Consider the following 13,760-nt stretch of genomic DNA (forward strand, 5'->3'; position numbering starts at 1 on the left):
CCGTGGCCATTCGGTTCTATGACTAACAAATTTGCCGCTTCACGATACATTCCGCGCTATAAGGTGCGCCTTGATAACTTCCTAATCGCGATTGGTAATCGAGGATATGAAATAACGGAGCAGAGCGATTGCAAAACTTGAACGAGTCGTACGAGTGTAGAAACTAGCACGTGGCAAGGTGAAAAAATATTCAAAAGGGAAGAACAGAGAGACGAAGCGTAGTAATTCCGGTAATAATGGATATTGATGTCTATTATTAATATCATACGATATATTCGTTTGCACGATGTTAATTATTCGAAAGTGCGTGTATATTCGTGTATACACGAGGTACGTTTTAAAACAGTTATTAAACATACGAACGGCGTAATCATGTGGCTAATTCTCTGACGTATCCCTCGCTTCGTATAAGATATCGACAAATTACTTTGCTCTAACAGAAAGCTTATATTATCTGACTATGATCTTCACGCGGATGTAATTCATGTGAGAACACGTATCAAGCAGCTCCTCAGTTATAAATAAGTATCTTTTATTTCCTCGAGATAAGATCGGTTAATAACACAAGGTGTTCTTAAACGTTTTGCTTTCAAATCATAACTACCCATCTGCTGCCGTTTCACGTTTGACACTGAGTTATCGGAGAAAAAGCGAACGATTCGAGGCGACCATGGTGGACAGCCGGCTCTCGATATATCGAATAATCCACACGCAAGGATATACCTCCTTTTTTTTTTTATTTGGCGAAGAAGGGATGCGGTGCGTACAGGTCTGACCGCTCATCTTGCATACCGAATAGACTACTAAGAATCCTTTTCTCGTATCCTTTACACGCGCGCCTCCCGCCAGTCAGCTCCTTTGCATCTTTCTCTATCTGCTCTCCCGTCGTTCCGCCCTCTCGCTTTCTCTTTCTTTCTGTTTCTCATCTCGTCTGTCGCTGTTCGTGCGCCGTTTATCGCGGCGAGCAATATTCATCGCATTTGAATATCCTGCGGGCGGTATCTCGCGTACCGATCAGGATGTTGCGTCGATGTTGCCGTAAATCATAATTAGCCGCGCCTGAAAATTAAAAGTGGAGGAGGCAGACGCGGCGGGAACGAGAGGATCCTTTCCGCCGCGGCCGCAAAGCTTGCACGATCACCACCGCTCGTCCTTTACGCGCTCGATCCTCCATCATAATTTCGATATGTTTATCGTGCCGAACGATTAAAAGGATCGGCCACGTGGAACCCTTCGCGGCAATCGGAAGAAGTTCGGATCGTGCTCGCGATCCTCCAACGTTGCACAACTCGCCGACGAAAACATACCGTAAGGACCTCGACACATATACATATCCCCAAGAATTTTCATATTCATTGTATGTATGTATATTGTGGAGGATCGTGGAACAATAGAATATTGTCTGGGTCGCCTACAATTCCGGTATTTAGATTGTTTATTCTCCGAAAGAAACGCTAAAAATCTGTCCGTTTTATGAGAGAGATTATCCGATATCTCTAACGTGTAAGCGATGTAAAGTCAACCGGAAATACGAATCGTTTGGAACGCAGTGATCGTTTATGCTTTGCTCGCCGCAAAAGAGCTCGCGGGTGGCGCGTGGGCCCAACGATAATTATTTATTATTCAGCTGTCATCATCTATTTGTGGCGGTCCGTCTTTCATGTACGAATCCAACCGGCCGGTTGTTAATTTTTATTAGTCGTGAGCGTGGATAGGGTTTCGGGACATGCCGAGAGAATCCTCTCGCCTCCGGACATCCTGTAATCTCTTGGGAGCTCTCTCGAGGAGCAAGGCGTCCGCCGGGTCGGAGCTTTCTTTGCTGTAATTATCATGCAGCATGGCCATGGTATTCCGCCCTCCGCATCCTTAATGAGCCCTTCGTCTAGCGTTGTGTCGCGTGCCGCGTCGTTTGCCAGCCGGTCGTCGCATCAACACGTTTCACGTAATTTTCCGTCGTGCTTTCTTCGAAAGCCTCGTTATAGGTCATTGAATGCAGCCGTGGCTACGTGTCGACGAATGATTATAGCACCGTGACGTCGACGATTAGGGTGAGCCATGGGAATCGTGACCGAGAGGGCTCTCACATGTTTGGAAATACATTTGTCTTTAAAGCGACGATAATTTTTATTTGCACGAATATTTTCTTGGTGTGGGTCTTGCTGATTTATTTCTTATATGTATATATTAGAAACGTTTTTGTGCCATTTATTTGTTTGTTTACTTTAGCCTGTGTGGATAGTGGATTTATAGAAACAAGTCAGATTTGAAGCAGAACAATTTACTTTCGAGTTACCGAAGTGTTTCGTAACTCATCGTTCGCGCCAAAGAAAGGAAATATTAAAACGATGCCATCAAGTTAATGCGGTTATTCGTAGTCATCGGGCTTCGGGGCTACAGAGCCCTGGCTCGTTTTTATGTAAATTCGCTGAAAATGTGGGTGGTAAAGAATACTATTAAGAGTTGTATCTCCGTGAGAATTTTCGTAATCGTATGTATATTCCTTGCTCTTTTCACAGAATACAATATCCACTGTAACAGGGTGGTATTCCGACGGCGTTAACGCCACGTTGAAACTTTATGCGTCCACGTCGGTCTGGTCATCCAACGGGAAGAAACGTCGTTTGTTTTTCGATGATGCCGCGCTTTCTTCCGCAACTTACGCTCTTGAATGCTCGCGGGCGGAGTGGCACGCGGAACGAAGCAACAAGAAAGCTGCTTTTACTTCGACACTTGGAGGAGGACGCGTTCTAATTAGGATCACGCGTGTTCGCCTCCTCTACGGCGTAGTCTTGTCGGTAGTTCGTCCTTTACTGGAGTCGGGAGAAAGAGCGAGACCGTGCTAGATACTCATCGTAAAGGTACCTAACACGGGCATGCCGAACTTGGAATTTCTCTCGTATAGTTCCGCATACATTAGGGACCTTCTAGGTGAAACTTGCAGGATAGTTTGCCTCCTGGCAAAAGGAGCGAGCTCTCGTCGAGGGCTGCGAGGCGTTCGGCGTACTGAAGGACGAGCAGCAGCTACGCCGTGGCTGGGTCGAGGGTGTAAACCGCACAAAGTAATCTTACAGAATGTATATGCAAAGAGGTTCACCGACGTAGAACGGGCGAGGCTCGAGGGGTGGGGAGAGCACAGCTTGCATGATCCCATCCGCGACAACATCGACAAGACACCCCCAGAGGCAAACTTACCTCATAGTTCGAAGACTCTTCGACCTTTGCACGCTATCATCGTCTTTTGCGATGCTTTTTATCCCAGTTACGAGACCGTACTTTCCTCCCGGAATTTAATCAATAAGCGCCACGCGAAACGGATACGATATTACCTGGGCGATGATATCGACGTCGAATTAGGGAAAGTATTACGTACACCGGTGAAATATTTTCGTCGTTCTTTGGTTGCTACAAGTTTGGGAGACGTTATTAATGGTTCATTGGTTCTTGACACGCCACAGATAGACTGATATCGTTGAACCTTGGTAAAAGTAAATTGGCTTATGTCCTGTTCTCTTAATTAAACGAATCGAGTCGAACTCCAGTGACAAATGATCGCGTTTCGTAAATAGGAAACTTGCTTCTCTCTATTAGGTCTCTCTTTCTTCTTATAATCAAATTTAACGTGATATTATAGATATTTAATTCGCCAGGAAATATTCTCTGATAGATTGTCGATTCTACGATAGTTAGACATCGATAAAATTTAATAACCGGTCCAGATAATTACAAGTCGCGTCGAAGGATGGTGGGGTGGTTCGACTGGGTAATAATTTATCGGCAAACAAGAATATCGAGATCGGCGGACGCGATGATGCGCGACCCAATTTCCTTGACGCCATCGAGCACAGGACAAATTCACCCGTACCTTCCGAGATACACGGCGCACCAATATAAACAAGCTTGTCTACAGAAGTAGTTAGCACCTACTGTTCCCCGTGTAACAGTGCTAGATACGCCTAACAGGTCTGCCGACATTTATTCCAGCCTATTACGAGTTAATCTTGGAAGCATACATAGCGCGCATTATCATTTAAATTGGTGCCGTTCTACACGCGCATTAAATTTGTTTGCTTAACGGTCGCCTCGTGCCGTACGCCCTCGCGCTTCTGCAGGAATTTTTAATGTCTTCATGCGAAGGTGACTGTATACTGATGGAGAGGTGACGAAAAATAGCTGTAACCCTGTTATTTTTCATTCCGTGTGTATCTCTGAATAAAGATACCCATTAAAGGTGTATCTCATTCGTTTGATTCGCCTTTCCAAACATCGCAATGAAGATTTTATTCGTCTTCTGTTCGATCAGAAAACGTTAATAGTCGTCCATAACGAGGTCCGCTAGGACGATCGAAATTCGATAAGCTATTAAAAAATGCGAAGGACATTTGTAGTAACAGAAACAACTGTACCTAGTCGAATCGCTTGATTTCTTCGTTTCGTACGCGCCATTCACCGGAGACTAAGTACCTTCGTCGGCGGGTGTCCGTCTCCCGTTGTGACAGTCAGAGAATGCGTCGAAAACTGATTGTGACTGTCACGATAGCGAACGAGTCTCCACCCTTCCGGGTCACGTCGTTCTTGGTGGTCCGGTTATGGGACAGGGATTTCTTTTTTACCGCCTAAGCGTAGGTCCGCTGGATGACCTTCCATTGACAAATTGAACGAATCTGTGTTCGGTCGACGTGGAAGCTATCGAACGTATTACGGAAAACGAAGATTCTCACGTAGAAGAGAAGCAGGAGAGGAAAGAGATCACAGCGTTTCGTTTCGTGACTGTGCGTATTGTAATTCATCGTCTTTATAACAATTCGTCCTTTATTTTTACCAAAGACAAGGTAGACATACATTGTAAATTCATTAGAAAGTTTTGAGTCAGGCCGCGTCTCGTGGTCAAGAGTGTCTGAACAAATGGTTGTCAGTAGATCGAAGGAGGCGTAGTTCTTACACGACATTAGCCGCAGATAAAGGCAGATACTGTCTCCAATCCTGAAACGCACGGCAGGAGCGTAGGTATCTTCTTACTGATCGACCGGATGAAACCGGGGAATGACCGATCGAGCGATGGCATTCCTTTCTGCTTGGAAGGCAGAACATGGATGAAGACGCGTAATTTGTTATCGGCACTGTAAAATGCATTCCACAGTCGCAGGAAAGAAGGGTGCGGACCGTTGCGAATTCCGATTACACTTTTCCGTACGTACGTTATATCGAAATATTCAGATTAACTTCTGGAAATTGTCGTATTAACAGACGTTCATTCGGATGAAGAATGTAAGAATTAAGAAACGTTTCTTTCTATCGAATGCGTATTCTAGCCTGAAGATACTTTAGGATTATTTTCCATTGTGCTTCCGTTACGTTCTACAATTTCTCCTAGAAATATAACCCAAACTTAGGTATGTTCTGTCAGCTGAACGACCGTTATTTTATCTTCGAATATATCGACGATCGGGTTCTCGCTTAAACGCCTTGTTCCTTGGAAGAAGCATATCTGTTGGGAGTTAATAATGTCTCTTTCACCGTCCGTGTAGAGAAACCGATACGGTTGGTCCGCCCTCGGTTCGATCTCTCAGCGAGTCTCGCGAGGTCGTCTGCATGACATTCCCGAGTCCTTTCTTTCAACCGATACAAGGACGATATCGTCCGATGCGAATCTTTCTTCGCCGCGAGGATAATCTTCCGTTAAACGGTGGTGCCTCGGTGGCCGCGAGGACCTAAGCTCGTACTTTATGCTAGTCCGTGGTACCGGTAAGCCAGGAGTGTACCTTATCAGGAATCTGAGTCGCGCAGTGAGCGGCTATTTGTATTCATAAGTCCGCGGGAGGCCGGCGCTCGCTTCTTGGGCCCTGAGTCCCGGGGCCCGTCCTAGCTTCCATTGGGTCCACGCCGTTCCCCAGGGATATCCGACCGTAGCCTTGCATCGCTCGGTCGTGCTCGAAGAAAATGGGAGAACGATGGAGAAGCAGAACGGCAGAGGGCCACGTCATTCAACCGAGGCGCCCTTCTCGCGGACATCTTCGAACGGCCAAAGTTCCACAGTGTGCGTGTACGTGTGCACGTTCTTCTTGGTTGCTGTGTATGCCGCGTGTCGGAGAATGTGACCAGTCATCGGGTTATTTAATTTTTCGAGGCACCCCTGTTGCGCATGTTTGCTCAGCCCCGCTGTGAGCACAAATTACCTCGCGACCGAATCACCTCCAGCGAAATATTCGGTCCTCGTCCTCGTCTACTCCTCCCCACGTGGCCGCTGCCAATGGCAAACTGCCATTCATGTCGGTCACACTTCGTGCCAGTATACTCTATTCCCTCCTCCTTTGCATTAGAGACCGTCTTCGTGGAAACAATACGCTCGACCGTATCTCGATCGTTTTTGGCATCTCGTTCTTCGGTACGTACAAACTCTCAAGTTGATTCTTCGAAGGAAAGGATCATGAGAGATTGTCGACGGAGTGTTTCTTTCGACTGGTGGTTTCCCAGCGATGCATCAAGCAGAGACACGGTAAAGGAAATGGTTCATTAGACGCGACGATTGATCTACTGTTCTGATAATTAGTTCTGGACGGGTGTTCGATGTACAAGAGGCGCTCGGGGTTCATCCGCTGCAATTGCGGGGGTGTTGCAGCGTAGCACCAGCTGACCCCCTTACGTACAGAGGACACGAGACCAAAACGGACATGGCTACGTCCTGCGACGTAGTCTAGGCGCGTATATATACGGTCAGCCCACCTCGCTATCTATATGCTAATCCATTGAGATGGTACCCGCAGATTACACCTCGGAATTAGCCCAGAGACTGGGGTATCAGGGCCGCACAGACAGGCCGACCTGTACCTATACGTACCTTTATCCCACCTTATACACGTAACCTGTCCCGTCGAGCGCCTGCTCTCGCCCTGCACTTACAAGCCCGTGTGTATAGACTTCCATACGTACACAGGTAGACACGGGCACACGTACAGGTGTGTACGCGTACCTGGTGGAACCGTGGCTCCGCGTTTGGCGGAGGACCTCGGTGACTCGGCACTTCCAGTTCGTTAGCCCGTGTTAATAACGTTAAAGAGGATGCGATAAACTCGTTAGGAGACGAAACTACGCTCGAGGATGGTTAAGCCTGATCGTCGTGAGCTTACGTCGTTTCTTTCATTAGCGTATTTGCTTATAACCGAAAGGAAATTCATGAATGAACGTAGTGTATTTTTAAACGTTAGGAATAAGATAAGGACGGAGAGAAATAATTTCGAATAATCTTGGAATAATCCGGTGGTCGGGTGACAACCATAATGGCTCGCAGAATCATCTCGTCGGAGTAGAATCGCGTCGATTAGCATTGTAGAAGGTCCTTGAAACAGTGACACTGCCGGCAGGACAATCGACCGACGACATTCGTACGATAGTTGTGCGCTCGAGCACCATGGTAAATTTATTAGTCGACGAGAATATGATCGCGCGACGCGTATTGCGGGACCGAGCTACACCGAGGAACACGATAGGTACCTACGAATATAATCCTGTCAACGGAGGCCGGTCGGAGGATGGGAGGTGCGGAGCAGCGTCGATGCTGCATGTTCTCTATCCGGACCAAATTCGACGTGCCGCTTCGCGAAAATACGAGCTACCGGTTATGAATTACTCCCAATGCCACCATAGCGCCGGCTCAGCTAATAATCGTCTCTATGCCGAATTTCTCTGGCGTCGTGTAATCGTTCGATGCTTGCCTTGTCCAGCGTGTTCGGCGCCCAGTCTCTTCGTACTTCGATATAAAAAATTGCTCTGGTCCAAGGAACAACAATTCCATTGTTGATTCTTTCGAATTTCGTAATTATCCTTGTGATTCGGATTAAACGTTTCGCGTTGCGAAACTTGCGTGTCTTTCGAGTTTCATAGCCCACGTGTTAAAAGAAATATCCTATTTGTGATCCTGTTTATACTTTACAACTAAAGTGGTTGTCCGCACGCTTGGTCGATGCGATAGAAAGCTTCCAATTATTCTGACCAGTGCGTTCGAATTAGATAAAACGCTTACTGTATACTGTAGGTTTTTTGTCTCGAAACCAAACAACAAAGTAGAAAAGGGAAGAATATCCTAGTGCTTTACAAGATACTTAACCTTCGTTGTCTCTATACAAGTATCTTTTCAACTATCCGACGTAAAATTTGTTAATTTCTGATCCAAAGAATTTTTACCACATCCACCATCCGTCCCTTTGCAATCGAATACCGAGAGCAGGCGAAGAGAATCCCGGACGAACAAAGCAGACCTGTATCTCCGATTCAGGGAGACGCGGTGTCGCGCGATTCACCCATTCCGCGTGTCCAATTCAAACAGCGGTCTGCACTTCGGCGCGATTTCGTCCGACTCCGGACTAAACCTTGGATTATGATCCCGGACGATAGCAGCCGATGGAAATGGCGTTAGGTAGGTGGGCACCGGGCTAGGTGTAGGCATTATGGTGGTCGTTGGGAGGCGTCGCCGAACGGAACGCTGAATCACCCAGCGAGAGTTTTCCTGTCAGCGGCAGTACGGTCGCCACCATCCGACGAAGCCCCGTGGAATTGCCTCGTACGGCCACGAAATGAATGCGCGAACGCCCATTAGGGGAATAAATCAGGCCAACGTTATCCGCAGCGTTGCATAATCGATCTCGCGCGCACCACTAATCCGGGCCTAATCGTTCGTCCACTGTCAGCGCGTCAGAAAAGTTCCTCCTAACGATGCTCGTTAGAGAGGACCGAGCTTCTACCTTTCACGGTACAGAACTTTCGGTATCGGGGATGATCTGGGGAACTCTGGTGGAAGTTCTGCAGCTCTGACGTAAATCGAATACAGGAAAAGTGATCGTGAAGATGCAGTAAATAGGCAGATATCGCACTTGGGTAATTGAACACGAGTCGGGGTTTTATTCGGTCAGTTATCGATAGTTTATATCTCTAATTCCTCTTTGATTCAAAGAATTGCTGGCGATGGAGATGCCCGATAAACGAATCAAAATCCTAAACAATTACAGAGACGAAAGATACACGTTTCTCGAGTAATCGATTGGATAATTTAATAAATAGAGAGAGGCTTCCGCGATCGGACAAAACGAGCGGATAAACGTTCCAATATAAATGGGACGAAATAATCCATAAACTCAATAATTACGTAAATCGTGAGTAGTATATAATCTTTTAAGTGGTACCCGCAAACAGGCAGATTATTAATAGTCGGCGGTGGTCGAACGTTAACGGGCACATTAAATAGATATCCAGCTTTAATTCGTGAAATCGATCCTCCTTCCTCCCTGCTGCCCCATCTCTCAGGTCCGGTGGCTTTACGTCCGTCGTGTAGCAGGGATAAATTCGAGGGTGCGGCGAGTCGCGAAAATGTTTGGTTAGCATTCGGCTTATTGGCCGGCGAATGTTCGTGCTCTGTTAGGCATGTATGGATGGCCCCCAGGTTATAATAAAGCTAATTCTGCGGTGCTCTTGAGGCAGCTCGTGCCGCAACATGTTTTGCCTCCGCCATCCCGCACCAGCCCGCCACCGCCACCGCCCTTCCCCTTCTGACTCCTTTTGCCGTTTCACCGATATCCAACCCTCCCGACTCTTCACCTCCTGACTCTGGTACTCTCTGTTTCTCTCCTCTCCACTGCCTTCTTCCACGCGCTCGAACAACCGAATATATTTATACGCCCCCTCGGAGGGGTAGCACACGTCCGTTTATTAAAACGTTTCCACCCCGAAGAACAACCGCACGCGCTCACACCGCCTTCGCTTTTATTTCTCTTCTTCTCTCTCTCTCTCTCTCTCTTTCTCTCTCTCTCTTTCTCTCTTTTTCTCTAGTTTTCTGTTTCACTCGGTCTTTGCGTTCTTTTCATTGTCCCGAAAAGAGAAAAGCACCGGCGAACGTGAGCCAACACGTGCACCGCTGTTCGAGTATCTGCGCGCGCTTCTCTATGGCTACATTCTCGAAATTAACCGGAGAGGCGTATTTAATTTAATTAGAACAGGGAGAGAATGTTTTGGAATCAACGTCGACGCGGCGCACACTTGCGTTAACAGCGAGATGGTCATGGAAATTCCTGCCTTTGTGTTCGTTTCTAGAGCCGTTACGCTCGTTGTTTCTCCCAGCGATCCAGTATTAACGCGGCACTTCGCTATTTCTTTTCCTCCCGTCCGCTTTCGAGGGGGTAAGATAATAGAGTTTGAGCAAATCGTGGAGCCGTGAAGCGAGTCGACAATATTTGACACCGTATCTCGGAAGTTGTCGAAAAAGTTGGCAGCGAGAAAAAGTTTGAAGCGCGTGTCTGGATCCTCCAGAAGTTTGCCACCCCTCGAAACACGTTCGTATATGTACGTATCTCTGATCGAAGAGTCAAATCGTTCCGCGTACTTGCCGTGTACGAAAGCCGTATAGATACGTACCGTATGCTCGCGTATTTAGCGAATTAAAAAGTTCCATGGCGGAATTTAAATTACTCCTGTTATGGGGCTCGCGTAATCGTAACGGTTATATAAATAACGACGAGTAAAAAATTAGTCCCGAGATAATATCTAAGGGGCGTCTACGCGCAGCGTGAAGTCGTGATAGTCGACGAAATTCATGGAACGAGCTGTACAGCTCTGACAGGCGCCGTGTTACGATCGATTAAATGAACAGTCCAGACGGAGGGTATAACGACGCCGTTGCATTAATTAATTCTCGGTGATCTCAATTAAAATATTAATTACGGTGAAACAATGACTCGCTGACGGGTCCAGGCGCCGATGAGGATAGATCTGTCTTTTCTCTTTTCTCTTTTCCCTCCCTTCCTATACCTGCGACTCGTTCCGTTCTCGATCTCGCTGGCAACGATGAATCAGAGAAGCCATCGTAGCGATGTTATTACGATTACCGTCCGTCTATAAGCTTATCTGATAACCACCCCATTATAGTGGCGACTCTCGCGGGATCGGCACCGTTGACTCGTCCGTCTGTCCAATCGTTCGCGTTCGTTGTTGCGCCAACACGGGACAAGACCATTTGCATATTTCTGGACCAAGATATCGGAGGAAACAAGTGTCTCCTCCCGGCCATTCACGTCGAGCGTCCGATCGTTGGAAAATCAACCAAACCCGCCGGTGACAAGAATCTTAACGTCCTGACTTTTTAACCGGTATATCGGCGATGTTCCACTTATCAGAAACCGAGAAAGCGAACAAGTTCCCGGACAAGTTGTCGTTCGTTGTTCGACGTTGTTTGCAATCTATGAAATCTCTCCGATGTTACATCGTTTCTTTTCGCCCCTCGAGTGCCGACTGGCTGTCAGAAGCCAACCGAATTCGTTGTTGACCCGTTGGTTCGCGTGGTTATTGTTAAACAGGCCGGACAATAACAACCGCTTATTGAAAATACGATTGTCGAATCACTGATGGAGGATAACGCTCTGGGCACGTCCATAATAAAGACTATCCCCCGTCCGTGTGTACCGATGCATTTGCACGAGGCACGGACAACTCTGCCGGGAGAGTGGCCGTAGCACATGAAAGCTGGGAACGTAGCTCGCTGCACCACCTGACGCGACGGGGGGTCAGTGGTTCTCACTCGTCCTTTGATTGGTAGGAAAGAGAGGGGCGGGGGATATATCGCGATGACACACGCCACGAGGAGATCATCGGACTCGAACGATCGAGCGAATTTGCATACCACAAGAGGAACGTTAAGCGTTAGGGATTACCCTGCGAAATTAAATTAAGCGCGGAATGCGCGAGCTGTGCGAGGCAGGCTTCTTAAGCTGGCAGCGCTGATCGCCCTCTCGAATCACGATTTCACTTAAAGACACGCGAGGTGGTGTCGATCGATAGAGATATATCGGGCCCGGCTAATGATGACTCGACCGAATTCAACTTCTACCCCTCCCGTTCCTTCGTTGAAAGTAATTTACGAGGAGTCACGATTGATTCGGATACGAGTGTCGATGTGAGCACCTCGAACGGACGATGCAGCCGTGACGAGTGAAAATACAAACAGTTTAACAGGGATGAGTAGTCGTTTAGCGTTCTTGGGATCAGCCGCTCCTCACTGCCTCCTCTTCCTTCTTCTCCGACTTCTTCTTTTTCCTCTTCTTCTTCCTTCTCTTTTTTCGAATGCCTCGTGGACGTACATAGGTGTGGTCGTGTGTTGCGAAAAGTGTCGCAGAAATCGAGAGGGTTGTGTTTTACGTTTGTTGAGTGCACCTTGATTCGAAGAGTTAGTTGCTATTACTTTCACTCATAAATAAATGAAATGTTGTAAATTCTACCAATCACGATATCAATTAATATCGATCGCGAATTCTCGAAACGATTACGAGAATGATATATCCGTCCCTCCTTTAAACGATCGAGTCAAGAAGTAAAAGTGGACAGATCGTTCGATGTAAAAGGTATCGGTTCCAAACTTCTACGAGACCATTAGCAGCGTTCCGCGATCCTGATAGAGACCCACTTTATCCGGCAAACAGCGCCGAGACAAAGTTCGCCGCAGGCTGGTTAAAACGCTTGCCCTCGACCCGGTGGTGGCCGACAGGGGTTGCGTAAGTTGGTCCAACCTCCTGCGGTCTTGCGTCAGAGAATCAATTATTGGATCCGTATATCAATCTGATGACCGAAGCACGTTCATGGTGCGCGGCTCCCCGCTGCTTTTACGCATTTTCTTCTCCCCGAGCTCTCCGTGGCCCTTGTGGCGTCCGTAACCGCGAGGGCACGTTGTTCGCCGTAGGAAAGACGAGGATAGAATTAAAGCGGGAGAAAGAGGGAACGTGGTTCTCCGTATGGCTCCGCAGGACCATATAGAGCGATCGCGCGCCAACGACCGGTTCCCTCATGGTGTTTCACGGCGATTCACCGTTCGCCCCGTCGCGCGTGACGTAGCACGTAATGTTGATTTCTCGAGCGACTGACTGATTTTCTTCTTTTCCCCGCAGGGCGCCGACGAAGATGACAGCGCTTCCGTTGCCTCGGTAAGTTCATCGTGCGGGTCTTCCGTGGATCTTGATTATCGTACGCGAGCCAGCCCGCGAACGCTTAGACCGTGTATGTAAGAAGAGAGACGATAGATTCGGTTCGAACGGATTGCGCGTCTTGGCATGATTAACGCACGCTGCCTCTGCACGGAGATCTTAATTAAAATTTTCCCCTTCTAATCGAACCATGGATCTCTCTTGGACGCGATCCTGTTCGTGTTGGTCGTTATCGTTCGCTGGCTCGATATCGCGAGTAACCCCTGTTAATTGAGGCAATTATCGCTTTGGGAAGTAGCAACTGGACGGGAAGTCACGGGAGTGGTTGGTCAGAGCGGCGCAAGGGGATTATCAGGCATTGGCGAAATTGGCCACGGAAGAACCTCGCCTCACCCGACTCAAGGTATGTCAACTTTTTATGATCGCCATTTAATTCGAGCATGTTTTCTCGTTTGCTTTTTACTTTGTCGAAATGCCAGCAACGTCGAGTAAGATATAGGCGTTTTATATAAGTGTGACGCGTTATCTCGAACGACCCGAATAAAGACGGCAGACGTCTCTCGTAAATTTCTTTCGATTTATCTAAAGCGGTCTCTCTCTCTCTCTCTCTCCCCCTTCCTCCCTTCGTCTCGGTTGCGTGTACGATCGGTTAAAAAATTGTAGATTCGCGAGCGATTTGTCGTCCCGTGTGTTTAACGTGTTCACGTAGAGAAAGGGGCGCGCTGGTCCGCGCAATGGATCTCATTGAATTACGGCCACGCCGCCTCGGGTGATAATGACAAAGGTGGCGGGCCAGAGGTTCGGAAA

The 13,760-nt window shown here is 47.8% G+C and overlaps 1 protein-coding gene across 7 annotated transcripts in view; it reads left to right on the top strand.

The window, feature by feature from the left end:
• LOC122569410 (ankyrin repeat domain-containing protein SOWAHB) overlaps positions 1-13,760 on the top strand; it is a 112,589-nt gene that overhangs the window by 2,285 nt on the left and 96,544 nt on the right. For all 7 annotated transcript variants that reach the window (XR_006317442.1, XR_006317443.1, XM_043730409.1 and 4 more), the window contains 2 exons: positions 12,918-12,953; positions 13,252-13,356. Coding sequence is in view for 5 of the 7 variants with exons in the window: in XM_043730409.1 (XP_043586344.1) it covers positions 12,918-12,953; positions 13,252-13,356 (141 nt within the window). In the remaining 2 variants the exon portion in view is untranslated. The remainder of the gene's footprint in view (positions 1-12,917; positions 12,954-13,251; positions 13,357-13,760) is intronic.

Source organism: Bombus pyrosoma, linkage group LG7 (genome assembly GCF_014825855.1).
Source record: "Bombus pyrosoma isolate SC7728 linkage group LG7, ASM1482585v1, whole genome shotgun sequence".
NCBI lineage: Eukaryota > Metazoa > Arthropoda > Insecta > Hymenoptera > Apidae > Bombus > Bombus pyrosoma.